The sequence below is a fragment of the Electrophorus electricus genome, chromosome 1 (assembly GCF_013358815.1).
Source record: "Electrophorus electricus isolate fEleEle1 chromosome 1, fEleEle1.pri, whole genome shotgun sequence".
Classification (NCBI taxonomy): Eukaryota; Metazoa; Chordata; class Actinopteri; order Gymnotiformes; family Gymnotidae; genus Electrophorus; species Electrophorus electricus.
In genome coordinates, this window is record NC_049535.1 from 21,408,948 (window position 1) to 21,427,736 (window position 18,789).

Below are 18,789 nucleotides of genomic sequence, written 5' to 3' on the forward strand. Positions count from 1 at the left end.
GTTCAAGTTTGGTTTATTTGTCACATACATAGTCATACACAGTACAACACGCAGTGAAATGGTGGAGAGTGCTCTGTCCAAACTGAGGAAGAGAACCAGGGGTGCATAGAGAAAAATATATATATATATATACAGATAAATATATATTCTATTTATGTACAAAAATATATTAACAATGTATGTACAATATATGTATATTATGATTATATACACAATGTACAATGTATATGGTTGAGTATATATGTACACAATCTACAGAATGTACAGATCCATTGTATAGTACCATATCTACAGTTGTTGTAACAGGTTAATTGAGTATAAATCTAAATCTATATATACAGATGTACAGATATACAGTCATGTTACGTGGTGGTACAGATATACAGATATACAGATATACAGTCATGTTACGTAACAGTCATGTTACGTGGTGGTGGTGGTGGTCCCCACAGTTATCAGTTTCCGGAATATTTAAAGGACAACTGACATTGCTCCCATATTGACTGACTAAATTAGTACTTATTGTAGGGTATTGTTTATGTTGTTTAACAAACTCTAGCACTTATTGTTTATTGCACTTTTCATTGTTTAGGCTAGACCTTACGTATTGTATATGTCTAGGTATCAGCATTCATCTGTATTCTAGATCATTGGTATATTGGACTCTAACCTACTGTACTGGCTAGGATGTATTCTATGAGTAAATGACAAAGCACTTTTGTAAGTCGCTCTGGATAAGAGCATCTGCTAAATGCCATAAATGTAAATGTAAATATAAATATGTCAGGACGTGGTCAAGGAGCTTATTTCAGCAATAATCTGCCTGTTCTTTTTGTTCGTTTTTTCCGTTGCATCAGAATTAGAGTAGGCGTACTGGTTTATTACTTCATACAGGGGATATTCTTTATACTGTCATTGTTTTTATATTGAACAGGACAACAAAAGGGGTTAAACCGGTCCTGCATATTACATATATATTATTGTCCAATCTGGTACTCAGTATTTGAAATGCTTTTGAGGTATACTCCCATGCCCCCATGCAAGTTTCTGTAATTGGCTTCAGTTCTTTTCTTCCTCTGTAATAATGGCGGTTTAAAGGTAAGCCTATGTGTAAAGTATGTATACATATGTATGTGATAGAAAGAAAGGTTTGAATCGAGGGAACTACAATTAGTGGAAAACAAGAACAAACAATCAAGTAAAACGATGTTTACAATTATTTAATCGCATTATTTGTTTACAATCAAACAGATAAAGAAATCAGCTACTATTAATACAGTATCTTAACATACAATCTCATTATGATAGTCTTGGTTAAAAACGTTCATAATAACTTGTAGATCCACCAAGTTCCGGTAGATGTCACCATATCGCCGCTCTTGAGTTAAATTGTTTCCCAGGTTTCAACCCGAGTTCTAAACCGAGGTCCTTTGGCACCGCAGGTTAGCTAGCACTCGTTGTTTGCTTTTTGGAACGAAGTGCCGATCTGCTGCTTCTGAACCTGGGTTTGACCTATACAAATAAGAGCGGTTTTATTTAGTAGGTTACTTCACATTCTGAGGTGTGTTAGCAAGCTAGTTTTCTTAGCAAAAGAACCAACAACCCCCAAACAAAACAGCTGGAGTAAATTGTGTAGCTCAGAGCGAGGTGTCGGAAGCAGGTGTTACTTTGTTGAAAATGGCTGACGCCTTTGGGTTCCCCACCTTTGACAACGGAGTTCAGGCAGAAGAAGACCCAGCGGCAGCTTTCTTGGCTCAACAGGAGAGCGAGATAGCCGTTATTGAGAACGACGACGACGACGATGGTTTCGGGGCTCTCGAAGAAGCCCCACAGCCGCATTTGTCTTCTCAGTCCCTCGAAGGTAGGTCTCCTCAGACGTTAGCTAGCTTAGCTGGCTGGCTTGTTGTAATTTTGGTTGCTTGCTAGTTGGCTTTCTGGAATTATCTTAACAAGGGTTCCCATTCAGCAATGAATAAATAAAGTTAAGCTGCAGCATTTTCTGAGCTTTTGCGAGCTGGAAATGTTTATTTTTAATGACGTGGTGGCCATTTCAATTGAACTTGTTAGCCAGCGCAGCTAACATCCTTCACATCAGTAGTATAGCTGTAACCACCTATAAACGCGCGGTTGGTCGCCTGACTATCTAGCTAGCCTGTAAACTAACGTTTCCATATACACGCCAACTACGGAATTGTCTGCTGTTAATTATCTACATCAGTAAAGCAGTAAAACCTACCTGAAATACTTGTTTTTTCAGGTGGGTTTTACTGCTTTACTGATGTAGATCAGTAGCTAGCCTAACTAGGTTCCATGTTTCGTCTAATTAGCTCTCCTAGCTAGTTAAGACAGCTGCAGTCCTTTATACCTGCTGTTAAAGTCCTGCTTTCACATAGGTAAAGCCAGCTAACATCACCGTATTCGTCTGCTTATAAGCAAGTATTACTCCTGAACGAGATTTGCTGCATTCCAACTATACCTGTAGTTAGTGCTCGAGTTGTAAAACAAGAAACTATTGCTCAACAACAGTAGCTAGAAACTGAGAATTTTCGATTCGTCACTTATTTTTATGAAACAGATGCATTTGGAGGAACGCCCGCCACAGCCGTAAACGGAGACATGTTTCAGGTAGGTGATATTTAATAGACCAGTACATACACGGTACATGTAATTCTTCGTAAGCCGCACTCTGGCAGCTGATCACCAAAAGTGCTTCAGTAACAGCATGAGATTTTGTCAGGACTCCAACGGCATAACAGACGGCTATGCAGCCATTGCCCAGGTCGACCAGCAGAGACAGGAGCCTGAAAGTCTGCGCAAGTGGCGTGAGGAACAGAAGGAACGGCTGGAGCGATTAGGTATTAGCACACCATTTAGATTAATCTAAGACTGCCAGGTTTATCTGAAAAGGCAAAAAGTAAAAGTACCAGTTTATAGTGTACATCTGGGTGGTGATACTGGTCATTGGTTTATTGTAGGTGTTCAGCTGTAAAGATTTTACAAGAGAACAGGTTTTGCATATATGTTGTAATTATTGACGGAACAAGATAATGATGTGTGTGTGTGTGTGTGTGTGTGTCTGTGTGTGTTTCCACTTTGTCTATATATAAAATCTCACAAAGGTTATACACCTGTACCATATCACCAGATACAATACCTTTATGGTTACAGCAACTCTTCCTGTCATGTTTTGAAAAAAAAACCAAACAGATTTGGCTGAAGACAAAAGGCTGAAGACAAAAATTCCAGCAAAGGTGTCCAGCCACCTTCTTGGAGATATTGCGAGTTTAGCTTTAGTCCTGATTTACATTCCTAATCTTACCAGGTTTTTCAAGAAGCTGCAAAAATTATAGCCTAATGCATCACCTGAAGATTAGATTACCCTAAACTTTGCAGTAAGATCGTATAATTATTTAATTATTCACGAAGTCGTTGACTGGCATTTATCACCACAACAAACTATATTTCCGGTCCTTTCCTCTCCTGGTTTATCTCTTGTTGGGTTCATAAAAATGCTATGCACAGAGTCAGTCTACGCAGGCAATAACATCTAAAACACCTTTCTGGGAGCTTCTCTTATGACTGTATACCTATAAGATCATGACTGTTGAGATACTTCAGATCCACATCAGTAGGGCAGGTCTTGAGCTGGGGTTTTGGTCCGCAGACTCTGCATCAAAGGCAGCAGAGGCTGAGTGGAAGGAGAAAGCGAAGAAGGAACTGGAGGACTGGCACCTGCACCAGCAAGAACAAATGGAGAAGAACAAAGTCAACAACAGGTATTTCTCCCCAGCTGCTTGATCACAGTTTACCATATGAGAGAATCAAATTAAATTAAATAAATACCTGAAATGTAAATCTGCCCCCACCCCGTTCCTATAAATCACTGGCTCATCATCATATAGTGTTTAATCAAGTTAAATATTATAGTCCCTGAAGCCAAGACTTCCAACTAGTATTGGAGGCTTGCATCCCCAGTGACAGAGCTGAATGTAGCCAACAGTAGATGTCGGGCCATAGCTTAAATGTTATGCTGTAATATGTGTGTCATAAAAGGACTATGTAACTAAGGTTATAAGAATAAACCGTTCAACTGTGTAGTTAGCGTAAACCATTCTGGTTCTTTTTCTTGAGTACTAACGTCATCCTTCTTTCATACCTTTCAACAGACTGTATCCAAGTCTTGCACGGTATCAGATTCCGACTATCGATGTGTGTTTACTGCAGAGTTGCATGCACGCAGAGAAGACTGTCTAAAAAACCTTGTTTTATATCAGATTCCCTGGTTGCTATTTATTAGACACCCATCTTGTTTACAAGGTTATAATGTCTACCATATTATTAGGCAAACGTGTATACCTGCTAAATAGGGTTAAGAGTCCCTTGGTTTCAACATTTGGTTTTTTGGACACAAGTTTTCTTGAAGATCACTATATCGGGCAAAGATTCCCGGATCAGGCATATTTGGCATATAACAATCCTCTACTTCAGAAAGCACTTACAATTTTGGCAAACGTTTGTCTCCATGTCAGGCTAGTTTAAAGCTTGATTTAGGACAGGCTAAGCTGAAATCGAGTGTGCTTCTCAGATATATGCAAAAACTTAAAAACTTGGATCTGTACCAGCGCTGGATAAGTTTATGAATCAGGTTTGCATAAGGCACATGACCAAGGCCAAATCCCTGTTTGATTAAGCTAAGGGGGATATGTGAGAAAACGAGGTGAGGAAAAAACATGAAAGAAAAACGAAGAAAAATAAGCAAACGCAGAACTCTGTGTCCTCTGGTAAGTTGACAGAGAGTGGACATGGATAAAATTTACATAAATAGTATGTAAACTAGTTGCATTTGGACAATACAAAAGGAAAAAAGTCAAACAAGTAGCCATTATAGTATAGAGTAACCTTTGATTGTTTGACCTTATAGATGATAGAAATAGATGATGGAGTACATGGTTGGTTAGGGGTTTTCTGAGTTTTAAATAGAAATATGAGTACATTGTACAAATTAAAAAGTTATAGAGTAATTATAACAGTAATAATAACAGTAACTTAGTCTGTTTCTAAACTTAATCTGTGTCCTGAAAACCATTTTACAGACTGATAATATGCAAGGAATTCAGTACATACTTTTTTCATTACTAACGTGTAATGCTGTGAATGTTCTAATTAAAATATACAACTTGGCCTTTTAATAATTTCTTACAGTCTCACCATCACAGTCTTCTTGGTGTCATGAGAAAGTTTCTGATGGCTCTCTAACACCTTGTTTGTGTGTAGCTTGTGTAAGACTGACTCTCTCCCCCCACCCCTCTCTCTCTCTCTCTTGCATTTCTGTCTTCTTTCTCTCTTCCACCAACTTGCACACTAGGATTGCTGATAAGGCTTTCTACAAACAGCCCAACTCTGATGTGATAGGCTTTGTGTATGTCTACAGTCACATTATCCTTAAACCTTAACAAAGGACAAATCAGCAAAATGACATCACACGCCCACTCCTCTTGATCAGATATAGTGCTCGAGACTCAGGGGACCTAGAGGAACACATGTGTAGTGATGGGATGATACTGCTGTTCTCTGTCTTTGCTAGTGTCAGATTGCTGAGTGTGATGTCCTCTTGCAGATTCTTTCCTTTGTAGCCACAACATATTGAGGATGTTGTCTGTTCTGAATGTGCATGTCTGCATCTGCAGGTTTATTGGTTATTATAAGTGATTTGTAGTCCTTTGAGAGGGATTGTAAGTTATTTATCATTAATTTCTTTTATGTTTATTCTTTGTTTATCCCCCCCCCCCCCCCCGCACACCACCACCACTACTGAGAGTTACTTATGATCAAATGCTTTGAAAGGATCTGCTTTCCCATTCCATCTCATGGTTCCCTTTGGCATGGCATGTGTCCAGTACTACCTGTGAGAGGCTCCTCGTTCTCTGTCCTGACATCTCCACGTGTCTGCCTCCACAGAGCGTCAGAGGACGCCTTCCTGAAGGAGTGCGATGACAACAGCCCCGGCTCCGAATGGGAGAAGGTGGCCCGACTGTGCGACTTCAACCCCAAGACCAGCCGCCAGACAAAAGACGTGTCGCGAATGCGCTCCGTCCTCATCTCCCTGAAACAGACACCGCTGGTTCGCTAAGGCCCTACACCACCGCTCCCTCTCGCACTTTATTTTAGTACACTAACGGTTTTGGCTTTTACTTTTTAACAGTTTTAGAGATGGCGTGTGATTTAAACTTCTGGCCTGTTCACACCATTTCCCCCCCCCCCCCCCCCATCATATTGGAAGCGAATGAAAAATGCCTTTTCCCTTTCTCCACGTTTGCCTGTTTTTAAGGTATAGGAGCTATTCATGCCTCCAACCTAGAGAAGTAGAGCGGTTTAAGAAAATCTGTAGCCAAGACTGTGGCAAGTGCAGTGGTTTGCCCTTATTTTAATATCCAGGTGGTGTGGCAGATAAACTGTCATTTTTAGTCATGTGCCATAGAGCATTATGTCTCCATTTCGCCAGCATGTGAACGATCATATAATCAGATCATGTTCATTCACCGGAGTCCTGCCAAAACTTAACGCAACCTTCTGTTACAGGAGATCCTTTTGCTTCTCGTGTCTGTTACAAAATCCAAGATTTGGAACCCTTCACATCTATTGTAAAGCCTGTCTCCATTCCAAAACTAGAAACGCTGTTGCTCTTTCCCGTGTTGGCTTCTGATTAGCATTCTGGGCTGGCATGACAATTGCGCAGCATATTACATTCAGAAATCTGATGGGGCTTGCTTTCTTGCCCAGTCATTTCCAGAACGCATGTCGCAGATATTTCATATCTGTTAATTTGGAAATGGCTATTAATTAGTCTCATTAATAGCCATTTCCAAGTTAACAGATTATTTCAGAATGTTAATTGCTTATTTATTGGTGGTCTTGTTTCTGCCATTAAACCTACTGTATATTGATTGTCTCTGAGCTGTAGCAGGTTTGACCAGGTTTAATAATCAGCATTTCATCTGATTCTTTAACATGAACATAGTTTGGCATGTTAGTGTTACTGATATTTACCTTCACTATTAGTCACTCTATATCTTACAGCTTCGAGGCCTTTCTTGATGACAGATTAAATACTGTTACTTGCCTTTCAATTAACCAATTCTGTTGTTGTATGACAGATTGTGTTTGACTGGCTGCCAAAGAGTCCATCTATGTCTTTGCTCTAAATAAAAATAAAAACACAAACAACCCTTGGGACAATTTTACAGACACAGGTTGTTTTCTGATTTAAATTCCTCAGCAAAAGCAGTTAAAAGATGAAACTCACCACTTAGGCTCAATCTGTCTGCAGTCATCAAGTTTTATGTTGTTGATAAACAAAGGGCTGTTTCTCACTTTCAGGAGATGGAAGACCATGATTGTTATTAGAAACAGCCAGGAATGCCCTCTGCTTTTATGCCCCAATTTCCTGACCTACTAAGGAGGATGTGGGCTGTCTTAAGATCCGCACAGGAAAGCAGAGTTTTTGAAAAAAGCTTTTTAAATGTTATTTCAGATTTGTTCTAAAGTACCAAACAATACCTGGGGTGGGGGGTTAAATAAGTTTAATATTACATAATTCTCAGACACCATATATTATACTTTACATTGTACTTTCTGAAGTGTACAAATTCATACATGAGGCAAAAAGCAATATATAGAAGGAAAATAAAGCACCAGTCACACCTTACTGCATAAAAATAAAGGAGGCAGGGGGTTTGGTGGGGGGCTCCCTCCCCCTCCTCTATGGCTTGGGTTTCATGGCCGCTGCAGCCACACCCACTATAATAGCGACGACTGTAAATCCTTGCGCAAAGATGCGTGTCCGCATGAGTAGCTGTGACTGGCGTGTCTTCCCCTGCTTGAAGGCTCTGAGACCATACATCAACACCCCAGCGGTCCCCAAGCAGCCTAGAGAGCCACAGAAAGAAAGGGCAGGTAATAACTCAAATGTGAGGTCATAACTTAAAGCTGAAAGGAACATGCCATTTTTGATCTAATAGTAGGCTAATCTTAAGGATCTTGCCGTTTTAGGACACATTCAGTCTTTATCGCAGTGTTGCTCCAGCTATCTGCAATGTATAGTGAAATATGGCAAGTTAGCATTTCTAGTTCAGCTTTGGTCTGGTATTTGTTACAGTATATAAGAAGTGGAATAATTGATGCAGCACCTATAATTTTTAAAAAGAAAAAAATTATATGAAAGCCTTGAAGGCAACATGCATATTCATCACCTCGTGTGATCATATCCATTGACAGTAAATGCACAAACCACTTTTACAACCCTGGCAAACCTACTCAATGCATTAGGATTATTGGAACACTTTCTTCTTCAGACATTTCTGAGTTTCCTTCAAGTCACATCTTAGGGGGATCATTTGTTCTCTTGTAGAAACAAGCTGCTATATGATAAAATTCAGAAGTAAAGTCAGTTTTTATTCAAAGTTGACACTGGGGTCAGTGGAGCCTCAACTAGTTCATGCCTGAAAAAACAACTTGTAGCACACACTGCAAGAGACCTGACAGAGGGAGAGATCTTGCAACTTTACTCTAAATAAAACAAACAAATAAACAAAAAACACTCCCATTGCTACAAGACAAGCAAAGTGCTGTTTTTGAACAAGATGGCAGTTTGAATTGTTTTTTAGGTGAATGATGGACAACATAACTGCATATTTTTGCACGGAATTCAAAGAATTCTTCTGTGTCAGGGGACAAGCAAAGGTTTGGAGACAAATTCTTGTTAGGGTTTAGGTGGGATTTGTGAACACCCAAGTCCCTGCAACCCACCCCATGACTGATTTTTTAAATAACTTTTATAAAGTCACTAGACAGGAGATACCCATTCCAATTTACAAAAAGTACACTACGGACAAATGCCAGATTTAAATGTTTTAGGCAGGGCAGGGATAACATTTATGTACTGTTAAATGTGAGCAACTTTATTAAGGAGCACATATTTGCTTACATTCAACAACATCCACAGAAAGCAAAGGAAATGACCTTTTTCATCTACAAGTCGCACTCATGGAGCAGCGATGATCTTTTGTTATGCTTTCTCTGATAGGTTGATTATTACATTTCCTATTGAACAAATCTATACTAGCAAGAGCCCCAAATTCTGTAATTGACGGGCGATCACTACAATGAGCTCTTATAACGTACGGTATGTCTAATCTTTGAGATCTTTTTTATACAAATCTCGTGAACTTCCAATAAAATATTGAGTTTTTTATGAACTCGTAATCAAAATTCTCCATTACTTTACATTATCTGTTATATAAATAGCTTCTTTATCAAACCATTCTCTTTTATGAACAGCAACATGGTTGCTGCATAGAATACATATATGAGAGGAAAGATTTGTAGGACAGTAACGCTAATGTCTGAAGTGCGAAATGTTTTTGAGATTCCGTCTACTAACGTTCTCTCATCAAAAGCCCTGAGGGCACATTCAACCTAACGAAGTCATATTGGATACTACTAAAGGTCAAACATTTTTGTGCCAGCCACTCAAGAAGAAATGCACGTCAATATGTGAACCTTTAGAGTGAATGCCTACCTCTCAAAAAATATCTTACAACAAATTCAAATCAAGAGTTGAGCAATAGCAAGTTTAGCAAACGGTTAGCTAACCTAGCTAACTAGATAACGTGTATGTAGTTTGCATAACTCACCAATAGGAACAAACGGGTTTTCTTTTGTCTTCCGTACAAATTTGTCCTTAAAGGCCTCTTCTTTGGGCCGTGGCAATGGAGTGAAACCCTCAATTGCTGGGGGTGCAGAAAGGTCAACGGCAATGGCTGTGGACGATGTGGTACTTGTGTCTTTAGTATGATCAACCGGGGTGGACGTAGCTGCCATCATCGATAACTTGTGTAGCTCTTTGCACTTCCTCGTCGCGCTCATCAGCTTCGGCGGCTGCAGTTCCAACATACTGCCGCCTAGTGACACTTAATCTTATCACCACGGCCAGTGTAATGCTTTTTCATTTGCTTGAAGGTTGATTGAACGAATTTTTGTTATATTGAACATTTAACTCAATAATAATTTTTTTTACTTGTCACTATTCACCATTGACCTTTTTGGCCAATTTACAAGGGATGTGTCTGTTGAAAAAGAAAAATCAGTCTACTTTGTGATATCACTTACACATCGATTTGTGTACATACATACATCATGCCACATGGAAAGATAGGGAGCAGTATGCATTTGATATTTAGTGCAGTACATGCAGTGGTTCAGAAGGTCAGGTCACAGTTGCCAATTTGAGCTAATAGTATTTGCTCCACAGTACGGACATTTAGGCTGTTTTGTGAAGATAGGGGGTACAAGGAGTAAGAAAATAAATATATTTTACCATTCCATTCCATAGTGATGTAGCTAACTAGGTGGTTTCATCATTTAAGCTAGTCCTACGGTGGCCCAGAGAGTAGTATCACCACAGCATTTTTGAAGCAAACAAAAGCCAGGAACATAACTACATTAACTGGGAAAAGAAACACAAATACACTAAACATCAAGCACTTCTCAGGGGTCATCAGGTAGACACCTCCCTTCTTCGGCATTTCATTTATTAAGCCCACAACACCTCCAGGAGGCTCAACAGTGAGGTCTGGTCCCAGCCTCACCCCCACTCCAAGCTCACTTTAAACAAAGCCACACCTCTTGAAGCACAACCCAAAAAGTCCTTGATGGCCTTCCCAGTGACTAAGGCCATATATCCAGCCCCACTGGTACCGTTACTGCATACTCAGTGTCACCAGTTAATCATGGGTTTTACCTATTATATCAGCAAGCCTTCTCAAACATAACCGATCCATCCTGGCCTCCACAGTGACTACAGCTGGCACCGGTAATGTCTGTTCCATGCCACCAGTTCTATCTGTATCTACCACTTTACACAACAACACAAAAGCCTTAACCACGCAACCTTTATTGGGCAATACCACAACTATTCTGAGCTCTCCTAATCCACAACCACTGACTATCCCTTTCAGTTACTTCTGATAACTCCTTCACAGCTACTTATAATTTACAATGATGTTATTGCACAAGCAATGACGTGGCAGATTTTGCTACAAATCCCCTAACACCTGTCTCTACCGGTGTTATATATGCCTGCCACCTGCGTTCTCTCACCTCATCCACCAAGTCAGTATATGTCATCTTTTTCCTTTCAAAAGCTTAATCCGCTGCATGATGAAGTAAACTACCAGTTTATTCTCAGAGTACAGCACCATGTCTGGCTCCAGTGTCGTCAGCCTAATACACTGTGGGACCTGTAGTTTTTTATCTACGTCCACAAGCAAGCTCAATTTTTGCGTTTCACCCCATCTACCAATATTTATAGCTGGCACTCTCTCCATCACGCTGCTTTTCTTGCCCAAACCTAATCACTTTATTAAAACCATGTTATATGAAGGTAAATGTTTTATGACCGTTTGCTAGCCAGCATATAACTAGGCCTATACATACTTCTAATATGAAAGTGGCAAATTCCAACAACAGGCATTTTTTTCAGTTGTCCTAGTTCCTGAATTAGATTAACCTCAAAGACAAATTTTCGTGCTGATTGGACCCCTTTCAGTGCAGGCAGGTCCTCCGAGACAGTGGGGGGCGCCACACGTAAAACGAAGGCGGCGTATTACATTTGAGAAAACGTGCCTTTGGTTTAAACGTCAGCACGTTTCGTTAGGGATTGGCGATGTAAGATGGCGGCGCCAGAGGAGCAGGAATTATCTCAGGCTCAAACTGAGAAACTCCTTCAGTTTCAGGTAGCATTACATTTATGTTCATGTTTAACAACGTTTACTCGTCGTGGTTGACGTAAAATGTAACCGTTTTTCTATAGTAGGTATTCAACGTATCCAAGTGAGTTTATTCGTTTGGAAATGATGTTATGTTGTCCACTTATCTGTGCTAATAGCTAGCCAGCTAGCTCACTGACGTTACCCGAGGTGGGCTTGCTGCCGTCAGCGTAGCTGGTTGTCTAGCTTGCTGTGGTTGTTAAGCAGGTTGTTGGATGTTCTCCATATTTATGAGATGAAACACTTTGTTTGTGAAGCATTTTAACTAGAATAACGTTCTAATAAAAGTCTATATACTATAGATGTTGAGCGCCATTATTTTATTAGCAGATGTCAGTTGCCATCAACTTTGTTAGCTAGCTAACCTAGCTAGCTAGTTACTCAGCATGTAAGTATTTTTGGCCTTCTGTTTGGTTATATGGAAATAAACTTACTGTTTGCTTGCTATGAAACCTGATTAACTGTCTTCCTAACTGTAAAATATCTACGTATCCTCGCGAATGTGTGCTAACTAGCTGTGTTACTTATAATTATAGTTAATTGTCATGAGTGGACTAAAGCTAGGCATCTAGATTGATGACCAGCTCGCTTGGATTCTTATTTTTGGCTTACAACTAGTCAAAATATAGTTACTTGTCAGTGTTTATCATTTATTACATGCTCTATATAAAATTCATATTCATATATATATATATATATATATATATATATATATATATATATTTATATATATATATATATATATTTATATATATATATATATATATATATATATAAATATATATAAATTTTTAAACACATGATTGTCTAAGCACGTTATGTAATAGCTTTTCAGTGTTCCATAATTTCCTGAAGGATTATTGTTCCTAACCAGCTGATCCCCAAACCTTTACAGCATAAGAGTCCAATTTGTGGTATAATAATATTAAAGAATGTACTCATTCTGCCAGGACCTGACAGGACTGGAGTCAATGGACCAATGTCGCCGCACGTTAGAACAGCACAACTGGAACATCGAGGTGAGAGCAGCTGAATGACCGAAGTAACTTATTTAGAGAAGTACTGCAGGTCCTGTGAATCGCTTCATATCCAGTTATAGAGAACCTTGAGTGTTTTTTTTTGTTTGTTTTTTTGTTTTTTTTTGTATTTGTTTTGCAGGCTGCAGTACAAGACAGACTAAATGAGCAAGAAGGCGTTCCGAGCGTGTTTAACCCGCCTCCGTCCAGACCCTTACAGGTCAACACAGCAGACCACAGAGTGTATAGTTATATTGTACCAAGGCCACAGCCTAGGGTAAGTGTTTTGCCTGTCTGTAGTGCCAGTAGTGTTCTTTATGTAAGCAGTGTCAAACAGTTCTTAGTGTCAAACATATACATTTTTATTTTCTGCTTGCATTTTCAGGGGTTATTAGGTTGGAGTTATTATTTGATAATGCTACCATTCAGGTTTACCTATTACACACTTCTGGACATATTCAGGTAATAATACATTAATATAACTTTCTAAAACTACTGTATCTGTTGAAATAAAAATGCACAATGTTTCCATGTGAGCTCTTTATCCTTGCTCACACTGTCTGGTCTTCATTAACCAGGATCGCCCTGAGATTCATAAGGCCAGACCCACGGGGCCGTGTAACAGATCCTGTTGGAGATGTCGTGGCTTTCATTCATAGTTTTGAAGAACAGTATGGACGCTCACATCCTGTACTTTACCAAGGAACATACAGTCAGGTCACTCCTGCCTCATTTACTGCCTGTGTGATGCTGGTCATAACGTTTTCCATTACTGTGTGTTTTTGTATTAAACAGAGTGGACAAGGTTAGTTTTGCTATGTTCACTGCTAGGTAAATTTTGCTATGCAATTTCCACTCCCTGAGTTTAGACAGAATATGAACAGGCTCTAACTTCGACTATATGATTATGTAAGGGCTCTCATGGACTTGCTTACAGTGTAAAATCATTAAATGAAGGGTTGGTAAGTGGTAAAAGCAAGTGTTCTGTGTTTAAACAGTTTGAAGTTTTAAAAACCCAGACCAGTGGTCACCAGCTGTGTTCCAGCCACTCAGGTTTTAAGAGCCCTTATATTAGCAGGATCAGGTGTGTTGGATGTGGCAGGAAGGCAGATCTCCAGGTGCAGGGTTGGGGACCTCTACCTTTGATATGTACTTTTGTAAGATTGTAAAAGAAATAAACTCTGACATTTGCCCTGCTGCTTACAGGCTCTGAATGATGCCAAACGAGAACTCCGCTACCTGTTAGTTTACCTTCACAGCGATGACCACCAGGACACAGATGAGTTTTGCAGGTAGGCTGGACCTCCTCTGGTCTGGAATTATTCATTCACACTTGCAGCATGTCCTCACGACCTTCCTTTTGTCTAATCTTCCCTCAGAAGCACGTTATGCACTGAAGAGGTGGTCAACTTCATTAACACAAGAATGCTCTTCTGGGCATGCTCCACTACCAAGCCGGAAGGATACCGGGGTACGTGTTGCACCATCCACTTCAGTTCTGTTGTGTAAAACCTCTTATTTTACAGAGGCTTAGACTCGGAGCGAAATGAGCGTGCCCATTACAAAGCTCATAAGTAGTCCTAAGATGCCCTGTCAGGGCTTCTTGCAAATACATGCGTGCTGAACATTAAATTGGTCACTGACACCATCTGTCTGCAGCAAAAGCACAGTTCTGCTACGTCTATGAAACATGCAAATGTGTCGGGCCTATGGTCATTTTAAAAGTCTAAGAGAGAATGAATACTTGGATCAGCCTGGGGAGTGTCTCAGATTAATGACTAGATGAAACTAGATGTTGCAAATCAGCACCACAGTAGAAACACAACAGCTTGTGTGTTAAGGGTGCCACATAGTGTGCAGAATAGTATAAACCCAGAAAACTAACTCATGTAGATGGTGTGACGTGGAAGTTTAAAGGGCTGTCTGTCATTGGTTCAAACCAAACGATTGTTTACTATTTTCTGCCTTGTCCTGTATTTTGTTGGTGCCCACTGCATGCCATAAAACATGCTTATTCATGACAGCAATGACATCACCATTTGGAGCTTATATTCCTGTGTGTGTGTATTTTCATGTTCTGTATGTGTAGTAGTAGCCAAACCTAAGTTTTACTGGCTAGGTTGTACAGCTGCAAGAATATTGGTGCTCCCATAGCCTAAACCAGAAGGGTACAACATAACCTCTACAGGCCCAAATGTGTCAACACAAAACTGCTTTGACAACAGAACAGTATTGTGACCATAATGGCTTTGACAGAAAACATACACAATACATCTGTTCATAGAAACGGGCTTGCTGTATCATTTCCTCAACCCTTTGGAGTTGTTCATTTTGATGACGGGAACTAAGAAGTAACTGCTTTTAATAACAACCTCCCAAGTTTACAAGTGTTTCAGAATGTCCTTTTGAACTGGGGTTTTCGGAAAACACCAACGCATTAAACAATGGTTGTTTGGGCAAAACCTAAAGAACACAGGACCTGACTGTAGCATTACATTCAGTGTCTCAGGCCTTGCGGGAGAACACGTATCCCTTCCTGGCCATGATCATGCTGAAGGACCGTAAGATGACAGTGGTGGGAAGGTTGGAGGGGCTGATCCAGCCTGAGGACCTCGTCAACCAGCTCACCTTCATCATGGAGGCCAACCAGACCTATCTGATGTCCGAGCGGCTGGAGAGGTGAGGCGTAGGATAAAACTCTAATCCCCAAAACAGAAGCTCTAGTCACTGATGCCTGCAGCATACTGTAAACAAGATGATGCCTGTCTTGTTTTATTTTTGCTCATTTAACATTTTTTTTTAGTGAAAGGTACAGTCACATTACTTCACAATAGAAAAAACAGAAATCAAATGAAATCTTTGTTAAAATTACTTTGGGCAAGACATGCAAAGAAGTGTCAATAAAGTGTGTGTTTTTAAATAAACACTTTTGTGAACTCAGTTGGCTTTGGGGATTTTTTGCAATACCAACTGTGTGTGTCAGGGAGGAGAGGAACCAGACACAGGCTCTGAGGCAGCAGCAGGACGAGGCGTACCTGGCGTCCTTGCGGGCCGACCAGGAGAAGGAGCGGCGTCGGCGGGAGGAGCAGGAGCAGAGGAGACTGGAAGAGGAGGCAGCACGCCAGAGCGTGCTGGCTGAGGAGAAGAGGCGCAGGGTCAGCATGCACACACCCACACGCAGCCACGCTCAAGGCTGTTCACACTCAAAGCAGTCTACTGACCTGGCAATAACAGCTAGGGATCACGAGGCCCCAATCTGGGTCAAACTGTGGCTGATGGTCCTCATCGCAGCATCAGCAACCATTTGGGGCACTGGTTCAAGCGAGGATTTATCTGTAGTCGTGAACTTTGGCCTCTGCGTGGGAGAGCTGTGATGACGGTTGCCTGGTGTTTGTGTGTTTACAGACCCTAGAGGAGGAGAAGGAGCGCAAGTCTGAGTGCCTCCCCCCCGAGCCACCTGTGGATGACCCGGACAGCGTCAAAATAGTGTTCAAACTGCCCAATGACACGCGCGTGGAACGCCGGTTCCTCTTCTCTCAGTCCTTGGTGGTAAGGCCGCTCTTCCGCGAGCATCTCGCCTTTATTCGTGTTGGTGAACCGTGTCATTTCTAACCCCGCAGGTGTAACCCATGTGAGGAAGCCTGAGCCTCAAGGAAAGCCTGCCTTTTTTTCTGACTCGCTCTCCTCGTCTTCCCTTTCTTTTAGGTCATATACGACTTCTTGTTTTCTTTGAAGGAGACCCCCGAAAAATTCCAAATAGTGGCAAACTTCCCACGGCGAGTGCTTCCATGCTTGCCCACCCACGAGCAGCCAAACCCGCCCACACTGAAGGAGGCTGGCCTGAGCTGCTCCCAGGTCCTATTTGTGCAGGACCTCACGGACGATTGACATTAAGCTATAGCTCCTACTGCTCCTCCCTCTTCACATACAACTCCACTCATCCCTCCGAATGCCCCTCCCCCATTTTGGTTCCTCCCCCACATGGCCACTCTCTCTACAAGGGATCACTGAAATCTCATTGGATTAAATTAAGGATCTGACCCACCATCCACACAAGTAACATTTTATTTAAACCATGCGAAAGGCGAACGGCCCCTGTAAATATAATGGATATTTAAGGACAAGCCTGAATACAGTACAAATACTTTCCTTTTTTTTTTTTTTTTATGCAAAGTTGACCATCTAATAAATGTCATACAGTGACCAAATGAAGGTTGATACAAGTATGACGGGCTGTTTTGAGCATATGACAAACTGAGTTCATCTGGGGGGATAAAAGCCACTCCTGCGTGGCTCGGTATCTAGAGTAGTAAAGTCTGCCCATAGTGTGCCTGTGGTAATTCGTAAATGCCTATTTTGACCATCTTCCATCTGACTGGGCTGGTCGTGTAAAAGATGTAATTTTGCAGTTCTAAATTAAACATTTTAAAATGTTGTTGTGGTTTGACTTTGATAATATTCTAGTTCAAGCTCTTGGTAACCTTTCCATTGCAGGCTGCTGCTGACACTGCTAACCTTAAAAGCCATGTCAATTTTAATATTTTTGTAGGTATGTGGAAACAATAAAAATATTATACTAAATTATGGGTTAAAATATTCATTTCATAGCATACCTGTGGGAGACATCAAGTGTCAAACAGTTTAAGAGTTTTATCCCACTCAAGCTGAGATGAGAATGAAACTGGTTGGCAGATACCTGCTGTGTTAACTACGCAAAGTGCAAGTAAACGAATTTAAATAACTTTTAAATTATATATTTTGAAGCAGTGAGTAGTCAGTGGAATATTGGTATACATCATACATTTATTAGTGAACAACCCTCTCAAATCAGCCACAACAATTAAAAAAAATATGATTGCACTACTCGGTAAAGCAGAACTAGCAACTTTCATTTAAAAAAAGTACAAATCTTAAAAATTTCAATCAGTATACACGTGTATATAATAATACACTATACCTAGTTATATGTTAAATGCTACAAACAATATGATTCAAATGGAATGAAAAATTATAGCATTAAGAACCATTTCCTATATATAATATATATTAGCTTTTTTATTTTTTTTTTACTTTTTTTTCTTCCAAATACAAACATGGCAAAAATGAGGTAACTGTAAATGTGCAAGTACCAAAGCAAAATATCTTCCTAACACAGAACACATGCCCCTGGCCCTGTTGGTGGCTGGGTAGTCTGGAGTTCAGGCAGCGACCCCTAGAGGCCAGGGGGACTATTAGAACAGTAAACAATCCACTATCCCACAGCAAGAAATCATTGGTAAACAATCAGTGGCATCTACGGAGCAGTCAACAAATCACAAATCCTAAATAATTTTAGCTGCTTATTGGAACACAATTTTGCACCACACAAGCTGTGAGATTATTTATTAATTGGATCACAGAAAGACTACAAGATTCTATGTTTGTGTATGCATTTTTTTCAGTACAGGTAACACTGAGTTTTTTTTGTTTTTTTTTAAGGAATTGGGTTATTGTGAAAATGTCCTTATAAATCTAAATAAGAGTACAGTATAAACAGCCATCAGGTTTTCCCCAAGCTAAAATGCTCACATATATGGCAACTGAATTCATATTTTTTTATTATTTTGTTTGTTTTTTTAAACCATAACATTTACAGACAGTGCTTGTTTAAGGTAAAAGACCCTATGGCAGGTAAATAATTTTAACAGTTTAACAGTTTTGGTGAGAGCAAGACAATGCTATTTATGTCCCCTTTAATACACACTTACATTTAAGGCAGATGCATTTGATCTGATTACCTGGGCAGTAAAAGAATATTATGCATTACACATTTTGAAGGTGTCACTTAACAGTGGCCTTAGTTAAAACTAAGTGTTCCCCACCCCCACGTCAATACTGTTTAACTGTCACTGACCATTTTTAGGGGAACTACTAGCATTGCATGCTGTAAGGAATACATGAGATTCATA

The 18,789-nt window shown here is 40.2% G+C and overlaps 3 protein-coding genes across 5 annotated transcripts; 2 read left to right on the forward strand and 1 right to left on the reverse strand.

Moving 5' to 3' along the window:
• Positions 1 to 1,331: 1,331 nt before the first annotated feature.
• On the forward strand, positions 1,332 to 7,245 carry cltb (clathrin, light chain B). Of its 3 annotated transcripts, none has more exons than XM_027014412.2 (6): positions 1,332 to 1,861; positions 2,576 to 2,625; positions 2,738 to 2,855; positions 3,665 to 3,776; positions 5,366 to 5,419; positions 5,959 to 7,245. In XM_027014412.2, exons 1-6 carry the CDS (start codon positions 1,678 to 1,680, stop codon positions 6,128 to 6,130), a joined length of 690 nt encoding a protein of 229 aa, XP_026870213.1. In that variant the 5' UTR covers positions 1,332 to 1,677; the 3' UTR covers positions 6,131 to 7,245. The 3 variants fall into 3 exon arrangements, with proteins under 3 accessions (XP_026870213.1, XP_026870215.1, XP_026870214.1); XM_027014413.2 differs by lacking the exon at positions 5,366 to 5,419 and adding an exon at positions 4,167 to 4,187 and having other exon boundaries at positions 1,337 to 1,861; XM_027014414.2 differs by lacking the exon at positions 5,366 to 5,419 and having other exon boundaries at positions 1,336 to 1,861.
• A 318-nt stretch (positions 7,246 to 7,563) lies between these two features.
• higd2a (HIG1 hypoxia inducible domain family, member 2A) lies at positions 7,564 to 9,966 on the reverse strand. Its single transcript, XM_027014402.2, has 2 exons — positions 9,693 to 9,966; positions 7,564 to 7,926 (listed from the first exon to the last, which is right to left on the reverse strand). Exons 1-2 carry the CDS (start codon positions 9,949 to 9,951, stop codon positions 7,760 to 7,762), a joined length of 426 nt encoding a protein of 141 aa, XP_026870203.2. The 5' UTR covers positions 9,952 to 9,966; the 3' UTR covers positions 7,564 to 7,759.
• Positions 9,967 to 11,710: 1,744 nt separating this feature from the next.
• faf2 (Fas associated factor family member 2) lies at positions 11,711 to 17,276 on the forward strand. Its single transcript, XM_027014444.2, has 11 exons — positions 11,711 to 11,792; positions 12,776 to 12,844; positions 12,984 to 13,118; positions 13,227 to 13,303; positions 13,420 to 13,558; positions 14,048 to 14,133; positions 14,221 to 14,312; positions 15,343 to 15,520; positions 15,825 to 15,996; positions 16,247 to 16,390; positions 16,547 to 17,276. Exons 1-11 carry the CDS (start codon positions 11,730 to 11,732, stop codon positions 16,727 to 16,729), a joined length of 1,338 nt encoding a protein of 445 aa, XP_026870245.1. The 5' UTR covers positions 11,711 to 11,729; the 3' UTR covers positions 16,730 to 17,276.
• Positions 17,277 to 18,789: the final 1,513 nt, after the last annotated feature.